General features: G+C 40.5%; 1 protein-coding gene across 1 annotated transcript in view; it reads right to left on the reverse strand.

Moving 5' to 3' along the window:
• The window catches only part of LOC110989115 (complement C3-like), a 38,740-nt gene that overhangs the window by 13,291 nt on the left and 5,236 nt on the right, over nucleotides 1-20,213 (reverse strand). Inside the window, exons 2-25 of the mRNA XM_022253260.2 lie at nucleotides 20,043-20,209; nucleotides 19,173-19,376; nucleotides 18,312-18,364; nucleotides 17,413-17,559; nucleotides 16,584-16,626; nucleotides 16,079-16,166; nucleotides 15,508-15,607; nucleotides 14,812-15,048; nucleotides 13,789-13,989; nucleotides 12,915-13,046; nucleotides 12,422-12,490; nucleotides 11,821-12,012; nucleotides 10,124-10,309; nucleotides 9,105-9,179; nucleotides 8,566-8,620; nucleotides 7,250-7,318; nucleotides 5,983-6,280; nucleotides 5,282-5,510; nucleotides 4,603-4,824; nucleotides 3,896-4,010; nucleotides 3,209-3,313; nucleotides 1,947-2,135; nucleotides 1,330-1,414; nucleotides 631-790 (exon numbers count right to left, since the gene is read on the reverse strand). Coding sequence (XP_022108952.2) covers nucleotides 631-790; nucleotides 1,330-1,414; nucleotides 1,947-2,135; nucleotides 3,209-3,313; nucleotides 3,896-4,010; nucleotides 4,603-4,824; nucleotides 5,282-5,510; nucleotides 5,983-6,280; nucleotides 7,250-7,318; nucleotides 8,566-8,620; nucleotides 9,105-9,179; nucleotides 10,124-10,309; nucleotides 11,821-12,012; nucleotides 12,422-12,490; nucleotides 12,915-13,046; nucleotides 13,789-13,989; nucleotides 14,812-15,048; nucleotides 15,508-15,607; nucleotides 16,079-16,166; nucleotides 16,584-16,626; nucleotides 17,413-17,559; nucleotides 18,312-18,364; nucleotides 19,173-19,376; nucleotides 20,043-20,209 — 3,421 coding nt within the window. The remainder of the gene's footprint in view (nucleotides 1-630; nucleotides 791-1,329; nucleotides 1,415-1,946; nucleotides 2,136-3,208; nucleotides 3,314-3,895; nucleotides 4,011-4,602; nucleotides 4,825-5,281; nucleotides 5,511-5,982; nucleotides 6,281-7,249; nucleotides 7,319-8,565; nucleotides 8,621-9,104; nucleotides 9,180-10,123; nucleotides 10,310-11,820; nucleotides 12,013-12,421; nucleotides 12,491-12,914; nucleotides 13,047-13,788; nucleotides 13,990-14,811; nucleotides 15,049-15,507; nucleotides 15,608-16,078; nucleotides 16,167-16,583; nucleotides 16,627-17,412; nucleotides 17,560-18,311; nucleotides 18,365-19,172; nucleotides 19,377-20,042; nucleotides 20,210-20,213) is intronic.

The following is a 20,213-nucleotide window of genomic DNA, read 5'->3' on the forward strand; positions in this document are numbered from 1 at the left end:
CTTTACAATAGAAGATGAAGAGACATGAGAACGGGGCAGATATGATTCTTAAGGCCATATTTTTTGGTAATTCTGTTTATTTCCAATGAGAAAAACATGCACTTCTTTGTTCAATGTATCGTCTATTTTGGCATTCTGGTGCAAATGGACAATGGGTAATGAAATATGTCCTCGGTTCCCCTAGATTTACACATGTAAGATTTTCAATCATCAGTTTCTGTAGCGACTCGTGAGTCACTTTACTAGCTTGGGTTACAGAATGCTAGAATGCCTTTACTGGCCATTAACCATGTGAAGATGCTGCTAAACAGGTCTTCCAAGTTCCCAAGACAATTTTAATTTCAAAACAGTCCTCTTAAAGGCCTGTGCATAGTCCGTGAGAGATAGTGTTATTACAGGAGACACATTTCTTTGTCCTCTGGGATACCGCAAAACACCAGTAATAATGGGGTAATTGGCCTTCACCAAAAATGAGGGGGCAATTTCTTGTAATAAAAGTCAAGACCAAGTTGTTGGGAAAAAAGTCCCTATGACTCCTTGGTCCTCACAACACGTATGTTTCAAGAAATGTGCTGAACAAGTATGGTTCTACCAGTGAGTGTGAAGACACTAACGTGTCTTGCTACTTACCGTCATTTCAAGGTGATGCACTCTGTAGATTTCTCTGAAGTAGCCTTCGTCCCTCTGTGTCTGGGTTATCAGCCACTCCATGGCCTGACACGTAATGGCGTCGTCAACGAAAGCAAACTCCCTGGCCTGACACATGACCTTGCTGACAAACGCTGTCAACCTAAGTCATTGAGAGACAACCACCAACTTGACTTTGAGCTTCGTGTTGAGGCATAGATGATACTTGGCCTGGTATTAACCAGAATTGATAAGATTCTGCAAGTGACCTGTCTGTTGTTTTTTAGTACAAACACTGGCCGCAAGTTTGTGTGGACAGCCACAGCTTGCAGAAAATCGAACCTGGAGGGCAAGAACTTTTGCCAAAAATTGTACATTTTCTTTAATCATAAGATAATTGTAATGATAGTTATCAACACTTACTGAACAAACACTGTACATTCAAGAGTTGTTTGAGGGTATGTGGACTCTAAAAAAAAAATTCATTAGTGCACAATTAATTTACATTGATTGCGGGATTGTTTTCTACACGTTAAAATGCAGCTGGTACAGAGAATGATTTGATTCACCATGCCAAAGCCTGTAAACCGCAAGTAGGCTATGTACCCAGGACCTTTTAATATGTAGGAACAAAATTGACAGGCAATGATGGGTATTACTCTTTCAGTTGATTTTAAGATGCAGATTTACATGTACACTGACCATGTACTGCTAGGATACGCCGAGTTGCTTCCCCAGACAGAAAAGGAGCCATTAGATCGACGATGGGCCAGCTGATTGGCGATACCTGAAAATGATAAACATGGGGAGAAAGGTCGATAAGACTGGCTGTGAAATGGACACGTTGTCCCTATGAATGGTCTCAGGTCAGTCTGTGCCCAAACTGGACAACAAAATGACAAATATTTGTATCATTCTGAAGGCCTTCTTTTTCAAAAAAAAAGTCAGACTTTTGCTGCGCAGCTTCAGAATACCAAAACATCTCAACATTTTCATTTAATTCAAAGGTTGACTATGTAGGGAAATAATGATTATGCATAGCATCATCAAACCATGTTGCAACACTGTAAATTAAAATAAAAGGGAAAAAACCACATGTACAAGCTCAAATCAGTTTGGTATTTTAGACATAGGGGCACCCTAGGGTTGCAGAGCAAATGATCTGTGGCCTGCTCAAAGGGTCTGTGCATGTCGAAATGTCAAATGGGGGACAACTAAAGGCTTTGACGTCTGCTGGGGAGCATATGTCCCCATGCATGTGCCTCTTCTGTGGTTAGATCTCCGGAATCTGAAAGCCCACAGGCAGATGATCTGCTCACCGTCTCCGATGTACTGTTGTGCGGCAATCTCGTGCGTTGCCGTGAACTGATCGGTGTGCTTGAGATACCGGTAGATGTACACATTTGGGGCCAGGTTGAGCATCGTCTGCTCCCCACAGCCACGGGGGATTCGCAACAGGTTGTCCAGGCCTCCAAGCACCGTCTCAATGACGCTGCCCATCGTGTTCCCTGTTGAAAGGTTGTCGAAACTGATAAAAGTCATTTCGTGGCAGGATGTCAAAGATGGAGGACCACAGAGGACTTTTGGGGTGGAAAGAGGGGGGTTGATTGATGACATTCCTGAAGGAGCATGAACAGGATCTTTTCAGTGTTAGGAAACAGACATGTCAGAATTAATTGGCTACTGTAAGCATTCCACACGTGTCTATTGAAAATAGCTGCAGCTATTTGCTGAGTTTTTCCATTATTTCCCTTTGCAAATAAGGAATAGACCTTCTCAGACCTGCTAACATGCCGTACTCCTTCCTGAGGCCAGGCATTACCACACAATGGATTAAAGTTTTAACTCATGTAAATTAACACTCATTTCAATACCTTTTAATCTATTGTGTGGTAATACCTGACCTCAGAAAGGAGTACGGCTAGGTTGGCAGGCCTGCCTTCTTCAAGTATTCACAAAGAAGCCATTTTTCTATCATGTTCCTTGAAATCGTCCTTTTGTAACGTACATTGCCATCTGTCAAATCGGGTGGAGTCACGCTATTTTCGGTTCCATGCGTCAAATTCAGTTCTTTTAAACAACACTTAAGCACTTTGATAAAATACTTATTCACAAATGGTTCATTATCATTGTAAATGAAATTGATCTGTAAGGAACTTTCATTTTATTGATTTCATTGTGAAAACAAGGTTCCAAAATAAACCTCGCTTTCATTCGATACGGCCAACTTGTCAATAATACACTGATTGCACAAGCTAAGTCACGTGACCTATGGTGGGTATCAAATATCGACAACTATGGCATCCTTCCATAGAAAAAAGTGTCATAAGAGTTGTTTACCAAAAACAATGCCGATGTCAGTAAAGCGCTCAGTACATCAGTAGTTGAAGTACTTTGCTGACCATTGGCTTTATACTTTGTAAATGGCACTTCTGATGCACTCTGCTACTTGAGGACGTTACATGTTTACTGATGTTTAATACCCACTGTAGGTCACGTGACTTAGTGTGCACAATCGGTCTATGCAATTTGAACCAGTCCATATGTCTTTTTTTTCCACAGGGTGCAACAAGACACCTACCCATGAGGCTGAAATGGACTTGATGGGTGTTGGGGATGGCCTGGTTGCTGAGTTGATAGCGGATGATGTCCACTTGCTTGCTCTCACTAGCCCCACCCCAGAATTCTGCAACAAAGCAATGCGGCGGCTTCAAAGTGAATTCTCAGGTATGTGCCAGCATTTCAGGGTAAACAATACAACAAAGGGACATTTTTGCTGCAATTCAGTTGTAAAAGCCTGTGACTTAATCCTGACCAGAAGTACATGTACTGTAATGAACTCATGACGGTCTTGGGGGGTTTTTGAAGATCTTAATGGGTCTTCACTAAGACGCTGGCATACGTAAATGCACAGAAAGCCTTCCCCCCCCCCAAAAAAAAAAAACAGCTTAAGTTCAAAATACATCAGACTGAGTAAAAATAACTGTTGCAATTTGTTGCCATTTCTCAGTTCAGACATAAGTCATTCCAGGAAAGTCAGTCAGCAACAAAGTCAACACTTCTTCACTATCTTCCGTGCTGGCCGGCTATAGTGATAATGTCTTTGGACCTTTGGCAAGTTGTTGTTTTAATTACCAGAAATGAAAAACAATTTGATTCTAATGCACACTAGCACAGTTTAAGTAACTAATTAAAAACCATTAAACTGAGCCTTGGTGTACTTTTGCAAAACCTATTCCACAAATGGCCAATTACGAAATTCACTCACGGGTGTGTTGGAAGGACTGATTTCGTCCTCCGGCTAGGGTCCTTCGAGGAGAGCTGCGGCTGTTTTCTGGATCAACCATTATTGTGACAGTGTCCCTCTGTTTGTAGCCTTCTGACTGTATAATAGAATGAACATTTTCCATACAGTGGCATACAATAGACCTATAGCATAACAACATCACACTTAGCTTATACGTACACTTTTCCTATGGCAGTAAAGTTGGACACGCACATGTTAAAAAAAATGAGATGTTCTTATATTTTATGGTCTATTACATGTATAAATGTACACAACTACATGTACATGTAAAAGGATGGCTTCAAGTTTCCTTCAGGACAAAATAAGGTCCAATCTGTGCCTTAGTCAGTACTGCAGTGTGGGCAAGATTCTTTGACCAAATATTTGGAGGTTTTATGTGTTTAATGACAATTTTTGTTTTCCACAGTACTCTGAGAATGTGTGCAGTTTTCTCAACCACAAAACAAACCTCAGGCAATTAAGCTTGCCTTGCCATTATGTGATTTTTCTATCTACCTCTAAAATTTAACCACGGTTTCCTGATGATACACTTGTTAAAAATCGGCTAATTAAAAGCCGCCTTTTTCTTCACCTATCTTTTATGTAGTGGTTTGTTTGCTGTAGCATTGGGTATAAGGGGGAAACAAGCCAAGTGCAGTCCTGTGATCGTACTTGATGCTTGAACTCACCCGAACATTGAGTGACTTCCTGACAGCGTCTCTGTAATTCACTGTGGTAGAGTTAGTGATGGCAACGACTTCAATGGGCACGGCACCGGCTTCTAGAGGCACAACCACAAACTTGACAGAGGCTGGCTTCTTGGGGCGGGCCTCAATGGATATGCGGTTGGAGTATCCTCCAGCCCGGGCTTCTGAGCACAGACCCTCAACACCTTTCAAATAAACATCGACCTAGACAAAAAAAGACGTGTCATATTCAGTCATGTTAGAAAGTATCTTCCCCAAATAAAACGTGCTAACTAGACCAATTTTTCAAAATGTTATTCAGTGTTTTTTTCATCTACTTTCTCCGTCATTGTTTTGAATTTATAAACCATTTTGCCACCCTCAAAATCGTTGTCATTCCTGCTTTTAAATCTGTATCCCTTCGCATCATACCATCTAGGCTGTACCTCACTTGGCTACGCAACAGTGTGTTATCATGCATGTGGTGTCACCACCGTCTCCTAGTTTGTCACTGCTGAAAGGCGATATAAAGGTCAGGGAGCCAATCAGAACAGTGCTTCCACTGAGCAAGGAACATGTTGACAGTCCATCGTGGATTCACTTATTGCAACACTCAACCATCAGTGCACCAATGACCACCTCAATGGTAAAAGTGGCAGCATATTTCTATGTATGCATGTACCTGCAAGACAACATCGGCATAGTTGAACACAGACACCAGGATTTCTATCTGCTCAAGTCGTTGGACTGCATACGGCATATTGATATCAAGGAAGAACGGAGGGCGGACTTCTAGCTTGATTGGATCGGCGACACACATCTGATAGTCTTCAGACACTCCAACAGCTTCAATGACCCAGGTGGTGACAGAGTCAGGCAGGGTTACAGGGTGACGCACCATCAAGTTTTCCCTGAGAGATAAAGGTTACTGAAAGATTACTTGTCTCAATATGAATATGCGATTACGCCGGGGAAAAGATGCTTATTTCGGATATGTATATGAGATAACAAAAGCAATGTACAAACAGGAATCATTTTGAAAACTCAGAAATGGTAATTTTCATCCAATTTGGTGTCTGTGATCTGTCCTGGAGTGCGTGCTTGAGTCGCTGGATCACACACTGTTGCAAGAGATTTACAAATGTCACGGCAGACATAATATTAACCAGACAAAAATGTGAACCTCGAATTTACCCAGTCTCTTCCCATCAAAAATCTAACAAAAAGAGCATCAAATTTAATAAGGTGGGACAGACCAGTTGCTTGACTGTAGAGTTTTTAAGTTTGTATTCTGGCAGGTTTGTTCAGGTTTTGATCCAATTTACATGCAATTGGCACCTACAACTACATTTACACCGTTGAGTTAAAAGTAGAATTACTTACTCGGTGTCCACCTGCTCAAACATCCAGCTCTCAGGGAAGTTGGTTCGCACCACAACATTTTCAAGATCCACCTGGCTGCTACCTCCAGGCCCCGGGCCAGTGAACCTCCCACGAGCAACTCTGTCAAGCTCCTCGCAACAACCCAGGAAAACTCTAATTTCCCGTGAGGTGAGGGCTAGGCCGTTGCGCTTAGCAAAGCGCTTGGTGCGTTGAGCACAAGTCATGCTGTTTGGGTTCTTCAGCTGTCTCAACCCTTTTTCACAGTAATGCCTGTCATCAGGATCTTGGTGTTTATTCACTGTGAATAGGCACACATGAGAACAATCTGATTAGTATAACACTCGTCGAAGACCAACAATGCTTGGGTGGAAAAACATTTACTAATTCACAATCCCAAATTTAATTGAAAACATTTGTGACTCGACGCAACAAATTGATTTTGAAGTTGCAAAAGTATGAGACCTTTAAAAGCACTATGCACAATGTACACAAAGGGAAAAACTCAACGCTGTTCACTCCCTGAAATAAAGGGTTCATGAGGACGCCAAACTGATCAATGACATATCCAAACAAAGAGCGCTGTTTGCTCTTGCTGTACAAACCAAATTACTGGGAAAAACTGTCTGAATATAGATGCACTTTTTGTGAAGTTTGATGTTTTTCTCCAATGTATGAAACCAATTTGACATTCTCTAAGGATTAACTGCATTGAATAACTGGGGTTAACTCTTTTTTTAAAATATGCTAACACTATAAATCCTTTTTCAGACAAACACTGTTGCTGTGATGTCAATCAGGGAAGACGCTGTTCCATTTCGATGTATTTTTTTTAAATATGCATTTGAGGGTTGCTGACTGGCTTACTGTCATGTACTCACTCAGCATTTACTTATCAAGGAAAAGAAAATAAGGATAATGTGTAGTAAATCTTTCAATTAATCAGGAAGATTTTTCAAACCTGCTGAGGCTGACAATATTTGTGAAACATGAAAAGAGTATAGACTCATCTTTGCTACATTACCGTCACACAGCTACCAGTTACTTCCCAAGAGAAGAATAAAGACATTGAAAATATGGTACTCCGTGCTCTTGATGCTATCGAAACATACAGAGCATTTTGATGTAATGCTGTTGCCAGTAAGATAAGGACTTTCTACAAACATTCACCATCAACAGAGAAAGGAAGTCAATGTTTACGAAAAAGAAAGGTTTTCGACATTGAATTATAACCTAAGGACTTTCAACTGTTTTTTTAACTGTAGCATACGGATTTTGTCCAGATCTGTCTCAGTAATAGATCTTCGTGTTCTCTTGGCATCTACAGGACAGCCCAGAGCTGTAAAATAAATGAAACAAGTGCCAACATGGTGAGGGAACAAGCTATGTCACTGTCTGCTGGTGTGATATGAAAGGTGGGAATGCCTACTAACATTTACATGCAATTTACATCCATCCATTTTACAAACAAGCAGCGTGAACAAGATTGATTCAAACAGGGGTGTGAGTGGCCACTTAAAGCTGAAAACAACATCGAAAGCAAAAAAGCTGAAATCAGCTGAAAAGCCGAATTCTCACACCCCTGTTCAAAGTTGACTGCACATTTATTTCTGTATTTCCTCCCTTCCCCTATACACTACTTTTATCACGATATATTCCTCCCAAAAACATCTTATCTAGGGAAGGGGAAGCCCCCCTCAGCTCAGTCAACAGTTTAGAGAACGGTTCCAAGCCTCCAATTAAAACCAGGAGACATAAGCTGTGGTGTGTTTGGGCGGTCATGACCAAGCATTGGTTCGGTTGTTTCTCTTTGGTTTACTCTGTGGGTCTGAGTACTGCATAATTCTTACCCAATTAAAATTGCTAAAGAAAATCTCTGAACCAGCTCTTGGTTATGACTGCTAAAACACACCTCTGATCTTGGCAAAAAACCTCATCCAGAACCAGAAACATACAGTATAGGTCAACAAAAAATGGAAACCCAAAATTATTCCTCCTTCAAACATGACACTCAAAAAGCTACATTATTCAGACGATCTCACACTGGGGTGGGGGGTGGGATATTCCACCCACCCAGAACTCAGCTCTCCCATGATCAATATATTTAAAACTTTGCATGCCTGTAAAAATGCAAGGTTTGTGCTCAAATGTATCCTTTCAGTCATTAGAAGTTCAAGGCCGAAGAAGTGCCAGCCTGTGTGCATTGAGCATAGCAGTAGAAAATATACATTTCGGTTTGATGCGTCTCAGAAAAATTGGTGCTGCACAAGGATGGTATGTCTGGTTTTCACAAACCTGGTGCCAAATAGCTGCACAAAGTGCTCAGGGCTTGGCTTGAGGAAATATTCAGTGCAGTGATATCTGAAAAAAAGGTTGAGGGGCGGATTCTGCACCCCCTCGGCTCTTCTAGGGTTGACAAATATGTTACATGAAGTTTATTTCTTTGTAATAGATGCACACAAACGTTATCCATGAATGTTAATCTTGGCCAGAAAATGCAACTTCATAAAAATTTTTCATAGGTTTTGAAACGTGGTATTTCCTCGGTGTATCTTGCAACAGTTGTCAAAATAACAATCTGCATACCTTCTCTCTGTGGAACTTCCAGATCAGTGTTAGTCATCACCGTCACTCCAGCATCCTAAAACCAGTCACAGTATTTTATGATTTTATGATTTTATCTTCATGACTGAATTTTCATACAAAACCTTTGACGAAAACATACATTATTGTAAACATACACCCAGAATGCAAAATATATGCGCCAAACAGTCAACTTTTTTAAAAGGTCCCACAAATGCCAAAAATAAAAATAAGTTAACAGAACTCATGACAACACGCTTTAATTGGAGCTAAAATGTTAATGACATTGTAAACTAACATTCATTGCCCCAGAAAAAAACCTAAATGACTGGTATTTAGTACTAGCATGTGTGAATGATACCTGCATGTGTACAAGCTCTGACGAATAAAAAAATAAACTCTGGAATTACCATTTAAATTTGCAAATACATGTTCATCAGCTATTTATGAGCTGTATTATGCATAATGCAAAAAACTGTAGACTGGAATTAGGAACAGATGAAAATGAACGTACAGAAGTGAAAAAGGGGAAAAATATTAACCTTGAAGATTTTTGCTGTTGTTTGGCCACCTCCTGGTCCACAGCCCAGATCGTAACCAGCCATTCTTTTAAATACCTGCAGAAACATAAATTGACAATCAATGATTTCTTTTAGATGTAAGTCTTTTCCATTAGGTACATGTAAATTTTCTTTATGTTTATGCTCTCAAGCATGTTGGCCCGTGCAGAAGGCAAAACTCTACAGAAAAAGTTTAAAAGTTTGGCCTACCTCTCTTACAAAAGACACTTTATGGGAACAGTAAGTCTGATTCATAATGGCTGCCAGACATCTTTGGCAAGGCTAGATTATCAAACGGCTCAGTAGGCACTGTGCCTAGATCCAATGGAACAGTAATGGATCTAAAACAATTTGAATTTTACTGAAACTGAAATTTCAAAATTTGAAAAGCTTTAACTTACTATAATGCAGACTACCAAAGTGTGATGTCAGTTTAAACCAGAAAGTGTAGTGCATAGGTGGGGTACTTGCGTTGATTCATACACTGGTTCTCACGCTAATGCTTTTTACACATGTAACTGTGCGTGTGCCAATTCACTGGTACTCTATATTAGTGCTACAGCTTATTCTACTTAGCATGAAATGTGAGACTCTGGTGGTTCCCTCTGCTCATGGCTCTACAAAATTGGTGCCGGTGATAAAAGCCCGGTTTGGTTCACACGCATCTAGATCTTGATCAGTGATCCTGGAGCTGGTTCGCACAATCAATTAGGTGGGTTCTGGTGTCAGTGAACCAACGACAGATCACTGATCGCATTCCAGATCCGTGTGAAACAAGCAGGCCCTATGACCGAGTATGCAGGCTTGGGGAACACTGTTGCATAGGTTCTATGGAACATTCAGTCCGGCCCTGATCTCTGGAGACTAATAGCTCATGGCTCAGCACAGTAAACTCAACTGCGACAACACTGGGAAAAGTGCAAGGGGGAAGACGGGGGAAGGGTGTGGGCAGTGGTGTTTCCTGGCTCCTTTGTTGCCTTAAATCTTGATTTCAGCTCTACCTTCTTTTGAGTAAGGCGGTGATAATTGCGCAGGGTGAAGACAGCTTCATCCACTGCCAACAGACCAACATTGGTGTACTCGTTAGCAGAAATCTGCAACTCAACATTCTTGTCGCTCCCGTCTGTTTTGAAGATCTGTTCGTCATCCTTGGGAACTTTCGGGAGGCCACCGAATTCTAAATGAATCTTTAAAAAAATGGTAATAAAATATAAATATCAACACCACAGGAAAGAAAATTTGAAATTTGTAATGAAAAAATAATATATAAGAGACTTTGGGTATCTCACATCGAAAAACATGACATTCAAGATTGACAGGTAAAAATGTCATGGATCAACCCTAAATCTTTGACCAACTCACTTTGATTCATTTCTGTGAATTATCTTCTGAGAAATCACTTCATGAATCAAACTGTTAACCATATTCATATGGTTAATTTTTTGGCACACGCTGAGAAGAACAAAAAAACTCTATGAGCCAATTTGCAAACTTGCATAACAATATTGGATTTTATAGTGACAATTTTCCTTCAGCGGTGATCACTGGGTAAGCCTTAATTAGTAACTTGGAGATACGAGTAATTTTATTTTACTGATGAGATTGAATTCACATGTATCAGTTATGGGGACATCCCGCCTATAAAATGTATTTAACGTACAGCATACAGAGACTAAATCATAGACAGGTATTGAAAGCCACCACTGCAGTGGTACACACTCTCGACTAGGAGATGTGCACATGTTGCATGCCTTATAGGTGTTGTAAATCGCCTAAAGGGGGTGCGTGTCAAGGGCAAGCATACAAGAGTACATGTACATGTAAGTGTGATCTGATGCCACTGCTGTCATGGCATCTCCTCAGATTATTCTATTTGTGCGTGCCTGACCAGTACACTTGATAAACTTATCCACTACAAATGAAAAAATGAAGATGAATTTCAATCGGAACACAGGGCTCCTATTTGAAAACATTACACTTTAGTCAATAAGCCATTTGCGAGTTAAATTTGAATAAAATCTGATACACTGAGTTCTTTAAATTCACGTGAACATAACAACTTGAATTCTCCATACTAAAACCACTGTTGCTATATACTTCGTGATTCGGGGCAAGCGTTTTCTTAGTTACGTAAGAGACGCCTTGCATCAATACACTGTTCTCAACGGTAAAGAATCAGTAGCACTGGTCCCTGTTAAGCCCTCCACTGATGATACAGTCCAGTTTATTGATGATCTTTTGTTCAGCTGCTTCTCTCTGCATCCTGTCCTTGAATGCCCTTTGTTGTAGTACTGCAACTGTTAATTGGCTAACTGAGTGGCCTGGGAGGTTGAAGTGTTCAGCAACAGGTTTTTCTGTGTTTTTATTCCTGATGTCAAACTTGTGGCTATTCATGCGTTGCCTTAGGGATTGTCCAGTTTGTCCAATGTAGACAGCAGTGGGGCAAAGTTTGCAGTTCTAAACGGATAATAAACGGCACAAAGGAACCGGTCCATTCCAGAGATGGTGGTTGCTATGCAAAAGTTTGCCCCAAATCACGAGGTATAGCAACAATGTCCTTAGAATTCATATTATTCCTTTTCTATGCGATCAGATAACACAGTGTACCAGATTTTATTCAAATTAAACTCGCAAGTGACTAATTTACTCTTGCATTCGCAAAGCTAAGATGCTAAGTGCAATGAGTTGTGCCACTTACGGGATTTTCGCAGGTCTCTTTGACTTCAAAGAAAAGCCCGTCAGCGATGATGTCTCCAGATGTGCTAGCATAATATGCGACAACACGCGAAGACGGTGCCATGTCCTGGGTGATCCGTAACCCCAGCCCCATGTTGGCGTTGATGTTCTCATCTTTGGTTCCCTTATGTACAATCTTTCCACCCGCAATGACCTATCAAAGTTGACATGATATCCAGGGCAAATTCAGTAGTGCAACAGGTATGCCAGTTGATGGGAAACATACGTGTACAAAAACTTGTGTTATTGGTGAACCTGACTGAGTACTTCATTATGTTAGGGATGGGCATAGAACTCGGCTACACGAAAATGGAACTGTTGAGCTCATTATATTGGAAACCTGTTTCAAATGAGGGTATAAGTACTCCTGACCAAACTTTGCAAATAATGATAGTATACCCTTTTCAGACAGCAAGAAAGAAGTAATTTGAACTTCTGTGGTGAAATGTAAAAATGGTTTCAGGAAGATGAAATATGCTCAAAATGCTTACAGGATATTTTGGGACAAAGGTCAAAAACTACCTGACAAAAAAGAAGACGAATCTCAAGATTCTTAAACTTACAAAGTAGTGGAGAGTTTCAACATTTTCAGGATGTGTCAAAAGCACATCAATATTGCTTGTCCATCCAATCTAAAAACATAAAGAATCAAATTAAAAGTGAGTCCACAACTAAATATAGTATATACATGTAATATGTGTGGCTTTTTACACAAGGGATTGAAGGTTTTTTGCAAACCATTTTTGGTCAGGACGAAAATGCAGTTGGCCTGGAATACTGGTGACTCCAGCCATTGGCATTTCCCACCTTTTTGTGGGGGGGGAGGGGAGACTTTTCCATGGGTAAAGCTCTCGATCAGCAGCATTTTCAAGCAACTTGATAGTTTTCCTCTCTTTTACGTTTCTCTTCCTTTAAATTCTCTTTTCTTGTTTTTTTTTTCTTTTTGTTTTTTTTTCGGGGGGAGGGGAGTGCCACTCTTGTGTTCCCTTCTCTCAATGCCCATGGGTCCACGCCTACCCTGTGTTATATATAATCCACTGCTTCATATATATTCACCTGTTGTGTCTGTGAGTTTCCTCCCGAGGATGGAAGTCGCACCAGCAGAAACTCTCCGTTGCTTGACTCTTGGGGCAGGACAGTGAATGAACCCTGGCTCTGGGTGCTTAAATTAGGATCGTTGGTCTCAGCCTGTAAAAAATCAGGAACCACAAAGAACATTCACTGGCTCACATCTCAGATAACTCATAGTTGGGGGCAGAGGCATTTTTTCACCCAGACAGACTTACCGTGATATGGCTTTTATGAACTCTGACAAGACAATGTCGCGGAACAGTATTTGATATAACATATTCTCAATGTCAGAGACTACAAAGGCTTGAACATCTGGGTGTGTATAAACTCAATGGGAATCACAAGTATAGCCATCACATGTACAGAATTCACCAGAACATACTGATTAAGTCCTCTGTGTAACGACACAGAAAACCCTACATGTATGTGTAATTCAGACACCATCCAGTGTAAAGAGGTTCACCAGGATATATTAACCTTGCCAAAAGAAGTCCACCTATATAATAAAGGAAAATAAACAAATACTCATACTCAGAAATTTACTGAATGACAAAAAACAAACATCTTCCAGCTTAGCACATTGTCATCATGCCGGTTGTGTTTAAGGGCTGTGGTTCAGTCATTGTCACAAGTACAAGCAGGAACATGGGCAAAGGAATGGCTTTGTCAAAGCTCATCTTCACAGCTTGCCAGTTGGCACACAGGCTTAAATTAAGAAAGAATGGCTTGTGTTGGACTTCCATGGAGTTGCAAGGACCTGTGATGCACTTGACCACATCCTTTGTCAATATCAAGGCTTTCATGACTGCTCCAGTTTTCTGTTTCTTTGTGGGGCCATCCCTTCATGGTAATTACTTACACGGATGGTGATCAGTTTTGTGTCAGCGGGTACCTCCAGCCTGAAATCCACCTCCCCTTGAGTACTAGACACCTTGTGGAGACTTTGCCCGGCATTACTGGCCCCCAAAAGAACCTGATCTCCATCGTCAAGCTCAGCAGTAGCTGACACACTAACAGTGATTCCAGCAGCTGGCAGGCCGCTCATGTACTGGACACTGGCCTTGAGGGGAAAACAAATTTACAGACCTTGTGAAAAATGGTCTGCAAAGCACTGCGTTCCAAAAGTATCCATAAGCACAGCACGCTTCAATATGATATCTATTCACATTTTCTATAATATTTATTGTTAAGAAAACAAATCAAAGTCTTTAAGAATATAAAATATAATAATCGATGTATGTCATACACTGCATTTGGTATGGAAACACTGACTTTGCAGGGGGCTAGTCCCGTATTCTTTTGCCATCACTTAACAAACATGTGAGCTATTCATCAACAATTATACAGTCAGGATTAGTATAGACAAATCCAACAACCAAAATTAGAAGTCACGCGCTGGCACCTGGATAAAAAGACAGTTTAATCAATTCTGATTGGTCAAGACACTGTGTGCATGTAGCTCGCCATCCGCGCACCAATCGGACAATTTGCACATAGACTATTCCATAAAATGGACAGGGGTGTTTGGGAATATGAAAGTGAAACTCCAGGACAAAATTGCTGGATATCCATCATGCTTTGACTTCTTTTGATTTTCTGACTAAACAGGTATTTATAAATGGGAATAACTATGTGCTTGGCCGGTCTTAAACTAATAGCTCATAAGACTGAATGCTGATAACACCTTTGCCCGCGGCTCGGGCATCAGTCATGACCATTCTCCTGAGCCGGTCTTAATCACACTTTTAAGACCAGCCAAGCACATACTTATTCCCTTATGTATGTATGTACCACCAACAAAGGGCATAGCAGCAGTAGGCCTACATAAACGCCTGGCGGCTCTCATCAACAGATTTGTCCACACAAGACAAATATCAATCACCTTCACAGCAAAAGGCAGTCCCTTCTTGAAGTACTTCTGGGTGCGATCCCAGTTGAACTTGTAGGGGGTCTGACTGAAGATCACCATGGTGTTGTTGACACTGACAGTCTCGCCCGAGGCCTTTTCTGTGACAATTGCCTGGATGATCAGGCGCTTGCCTATCAGTGCCTCTGCCCAGTTCTGAAGTGTCACATCGGCCATTACCAGTACTGGGTAGGCTCTACCTTCTTCACCTAACTAATTAAAAAAATGATTGAAAATTCACATACTTCAGGTTCTCTTTTTATTTTTCTCTAATGCCAAGTTCAGGGGTTGTAACACACAATGTCATCACTTCACACCTGAGGTCATGCTTGTATGATCTTTTCAGAGACACATTTGGCAGCTTAAATCATGTTCCCTGACTTTCTAGGAGTAGATGTAAATATGTACATGAATAAAACTCTCATCTTCAATTGATTTTGTTAATTGGAGGTAGACAATGGGTCAAATATAAAACTTGGCTGGACATGGACTCGGCTCATCACCAGAGCTAGTGTCACTCTGTACAGAGGGGCCTCAGAGTGTTGCAAAATATGGAATTAAGGTGAGTTGTATTGCATAACAAGCAAAACTCTCAACAGTCAACATTTGTGGTATGAACAATATCCACTAGTCCTCACTTTGATTTGTAAGATATTACATGTATTTCCTTACCCGGCCTTGCTTTCGCTGGAGAATTGTCAGGTTTCCATCATCAGTGTACACCCCGTACTTCACGAGATAATTCCCAACCACGGGCTCACCAAAGGTGTACCTACAAAAAGATAAAGTCAACAGTCAATTAGTAGCTTGCATGAACTACAAAGACATGCCAGAGGGGGTATTATCTTTATATATACGGTTATTGGCCCTACAGCAATATATACACTGAAAAAAATTCACACGCTTACTCCAGTGGGACGCACTCCCAACACCCCCTTCTGAAAAAATGTTCTGCAGGCTGCGTGCCAAATATGGGCAGATGGGTTGGGGGGAAGCAAAGAGGACCATGCCTCCCCCAAACATTTTTCCTTTTCGTAAAACAATGAAAGACAGCTATTTCATTTCCTTTTCGTCCAAGAGCATGTAAAAACCCCCCAAAACTTATCCTCACCCCTCAGAAAAGCCATGGATATTCTCAAAACTTTTTGACCCCAGTCCCTAAAAGTTTGGCCCTCAACCCAACCTTATTTGTGAGGTATATACTTCCCAGAGAGGTCAAAAGCAATAACAGTGAATGCCATACCTCGCTTTCACATAGGTAGTCAGCTTCCTTGTTTCTGGTATGATATATTTATTCTGGGTGCTAACTTCAACACTAAATTTGGGCAGAACTGCAATTTAAAAGTAATACATGAATGTTGAAGACAGAGTTATCTATATACGGCAATTTGACCTGCAATGGTAAAACAGTTGTACAAGAGGCGAAGAAAACGAACTCCAAAATTCAATGCTATTTTTGAAATGTTTTAGGGCTTGTAATAGGCAAGGGTTTAATTTCTTGGTTAATCAAATTTTGACAATTTATAAACTAACATTCTGATTTTGGTCTTAAATATTAAAAAAATGTAACAGCAGACGATTAGAACTGGAACAAAACATGAACAAAACTTCACACACACTGTTTCTTTTATCAGCTGAGAATTTCCACTGCCAATGTATATACAGATGATTTCCGAGCTTAGCAGAACTGTGGGCATGTATATAAGGCTTTATCATACTCCTTAACTTCAAACTAGCATAAGGCTTACCATACTCCTTAACTTCAAACTGGACGGACGTATTCGCCTTGAACTGCAAGAAAACCAATGTGTAATGTTAGCAGATCATATAAGCTTCAGATGGGCCTCCCTTGTTGACACTCTCAATCTCCTTAATTTAACCCTTTCGTTAGAATTCACTGGGAAGAACAGATATGTAAACCAAAGAGTCCTACTTTTTTCCCCCTGTTAGCCGTCTCCTTACAAGCTCACACCTATAACTCCCATCTAGTCCTTTTTCTAACCCTATTGCTGTATCTACAAAATCTGATGTCTTTGGTCATTATTGGGCCTCTCCAAAGTCCTAACTATGGGTTTGGATCAGAGCTGGAATCGAGTCATCAGCTGCAAGTCAATCACATGTAAGTTCACTAACTGGCTCGGAACTAAATTGTGAATTGAAAAAAAAATTGAAAATTTCATTGGGTTGACATGAGTTGCTCTTAATTATATTTGGTTCGGCATGACTCTGGCACGCCTGTCTGAAACAGGTTATATAGGACTCTGACTGGATTGTGTTGACTTGTAATGAATTGTAACTGACTTGATTACAACTGGTGTGGATTTTCTACAGTTCTTGGGAAATAAATCATTTATATCAGGGTAAAAACCTGAAGAACAGCATATGCATTCCTTCAAACACACACTATGTGGAAAGTGGAAACTCAACATCGTAAGTGTTTATGCACTTATAAAAGTGCTTGGGGATATTTGTCCATAGTGCTTCACTATGGCAGAGCGTGACTAATTTACAGGCCTCACAAACTAAAATCCCTCCACTTTTGGTAAAAGTCATTAAAATGGCAAGTACTGCCCCAACCTGATGCCCATAGTGAGCACGAACTGTCCAATTTCCGAAGACAGGCAGTGGTGGGAAGGTAAACTCGAGGTTCAGGAAGCCCCCATTCGGTATCTCCTCATAACGATAGACGATGATCTGATCCGGATTCAGGATGTCCACTTTTAGCTATATTTAAAAAAAGAGAATTCAAACAATGTGAAAGAATTCATCAAATCTTCAAGAAGTCTGAAGGCTGGCTTACAGGTACACACACTTGCAATTTTATTTAAAAATACACTTCACCTGTGGCAAATTACACTGCAAATGTTTCATGCAGTAAAATTTGGTTAGCTCTCGCTTTCTTCTGGAGTATGAACCGGCCTTAATTCCAAAAACCAAACATGGTGCATTCATCATTAAATGCTAGAGATACAGCATTCAAAGGCAGAGTTTTATTCCAATGTTTTCGACAGGGGATAAACTGAAAGCAGACTTGAATTGTGTGGAAGCGAAAAGTTACATTGTAGGCCCCACTGAATAGACACGAATAATTAATTTTGGATTTTTTGCCCTACCCGACATGTATTTTAATACTGTATACTCTGTGTTTGCCCCGGAAGACTTGTGAAAAACCACAAACGTACTCGGGTGGGACTCGAACCCAAGACCTCCTGCTTATTAGTGCAAACATCTTAACCACTCGACCACCGGGCTTGCCGGTGTCAAATCAGATGTAGCAACAGATACTGCGAACAACTATTTCAAAAATCTTTGAAAGAGACACAAATACCAACAAATTTTGGAAATCATCCGAGTGCACTCAAATTTGAAAATTCTAAATCTACAGTAAAAGCACATGTGCACAAGATGGCAAAATTGCAGTCCAACTTTACCGACCACAGAGCTCAGAGACAAAACTAACACTATAGGTGACTCACCTGGTGATAGGCGGGACGCATTTTTTGATTGAGAGCAACAACACGGATGTTCACTGCCAATAAAGCACATGAGCAGAAACATTACAAGTGAAAATTGCAGTGAGTCATATGTGTTAAACAAGTATGCACTGGAGAACTTCTAAGAAGCAAATTAACTTTTACCTTATGGATAGACAAATCAAAGAAGTCACAACCTCTTATTGATTCACTTTTGTTCACTTAACTAATTCACAGAACAGAAAAGTAACCTGTTTTGAGGCAGCAAAAACCCTCCCTTATTACCAATTAAGCATGGCTATATTCCTTGAAGAAGAGTCTTCATATCTTCAACTAAAATATATATAACCTTGTTTGGGTGTGTCCTTCCTCGGCTTTATTCCTTTAAGAAGAGTCTTCACATCTTCAACTAAAATATATATAGCCTTGTTTGGGTGTGTCCTTCCTTGTACTGCTTTCTACAGATATGTTTGTAATTCTCTTTTTCATTTATATACACTTAATCCAATTAGAAGTCAATGGTAAAAACAGGCAAAGGAAGTAAAAAGAAAATGCAAGTGCAACAGTGGTGGTATTTAGGTGTCAGGCATTCTCTGAACCCTCACTTTTACATGTTAGCATCAACATCAGCCATTTTTAATGACTGGGTGCATAGTTCCCCAAGATATTCGGAACATATACTGACCAAGTTTAACAAAGAAACATACCAAGAACTAGTGACTCATTGCTTATCCTATAACGGAAGCTAATAACTTGATGAAATGAACTTAAAGATTGGTTATTCACCCTCTCACTTGTGCATGGCAGTTAAAAGAAGCAAGCAAAAACAAAAACCAACAAAACTGAGGTGGAACACTCAATTACCTTTTTGGCTGGGCGTGTACAATGGCTTATCTGTCTGAATGAAGACAAAACCGGACTGGTAGCTGAGTAGGATGGTGCGTCGATCATTGATCTGGAGTTGTGCAGTATTGGCCGTGGCGAACAGTGTGATGAACTGCTGCCTGCTAGTATCCTCCTGGGGTAACTGGTCTCGCCGGATCTGCAGGGTGACCTCTTGAGGGGCACCTGTGTTTTGAATGAACAATCTACATGTAGTTTGGCAGGATCAACACCAAGATAACTGGTGTTCAGGCACAAAACCCTACAAAATTCTGTTGGCAAATTCAGATACATAATCACTAAAGATCAAAGTAATGAGCATTTGATGGTTCAGCGCTGCAATAATATCAATCAAATGCCCGTTTTTTTTTCCAAAAAGGTTTTTACTAAGTTCTGTTTACTTCTGTATTGTTCATCTTGATCTTTTGGTTTTGTTTTGCTAAAATCAGTTTTGTTTTTAAAACCACATGCTACAGGCAGTCCCCAAGAATAAATGTACTATGTCTTTTAGATGAGAGCCAATAGACATCTAACCTCAAACAAATTACTGCTGTGGGAAATGATGCAAACCTATAAGGACATCTCACAGGACGCTGACTATGCATTTTTATACCCCTTTGATGTGGCTGGGGAACAGCTGTGAGTTTGGATATATAAAAATTTTCCTTCTGCCAATTTTATAGAAAAGTACATCTTGGTCTGGTTCATGGTGGGTGAATTTAGATGTCAAGGTTGTTTTTGGACTGGTGCCAAAATGTTAAATTGAATTTGGACAAGTAAATGGCTTGACGTGACAATCACTGACGATGAGGCATGGCTGAATGTAACCTCATCAACAGTTTTGGATAGTACCTTTCGAGACCCAGATCGTCTTCTCTGAAATTCTCTCATTGCTCCCGGTTAGTTGGAAGTACAGTGTAACTGGCACATCTCCAACTACTGTTCCGAAAATGTCAACCAGAATGGTTTCTTCCACATCCACGCGGACAACATTGGGGGCGATGATGAAATACTGGGCCCTAA

The sequence above is a fragment of the Acanthaster planci genome, linkage group LG11 (assembly GCF_054643075.1).
Source record: "Acanthaster planci isolate LZ-2023a linkage group LG11, COTS_SCS, whole genome shotgun sequence".
NCBI classification, from domain to species: Eukaryota; Metazoa; Echinodermata; class Asteroidea; order Valvatida; family Acanthasteridae; genus Acanthaster; species Acanthaster planci.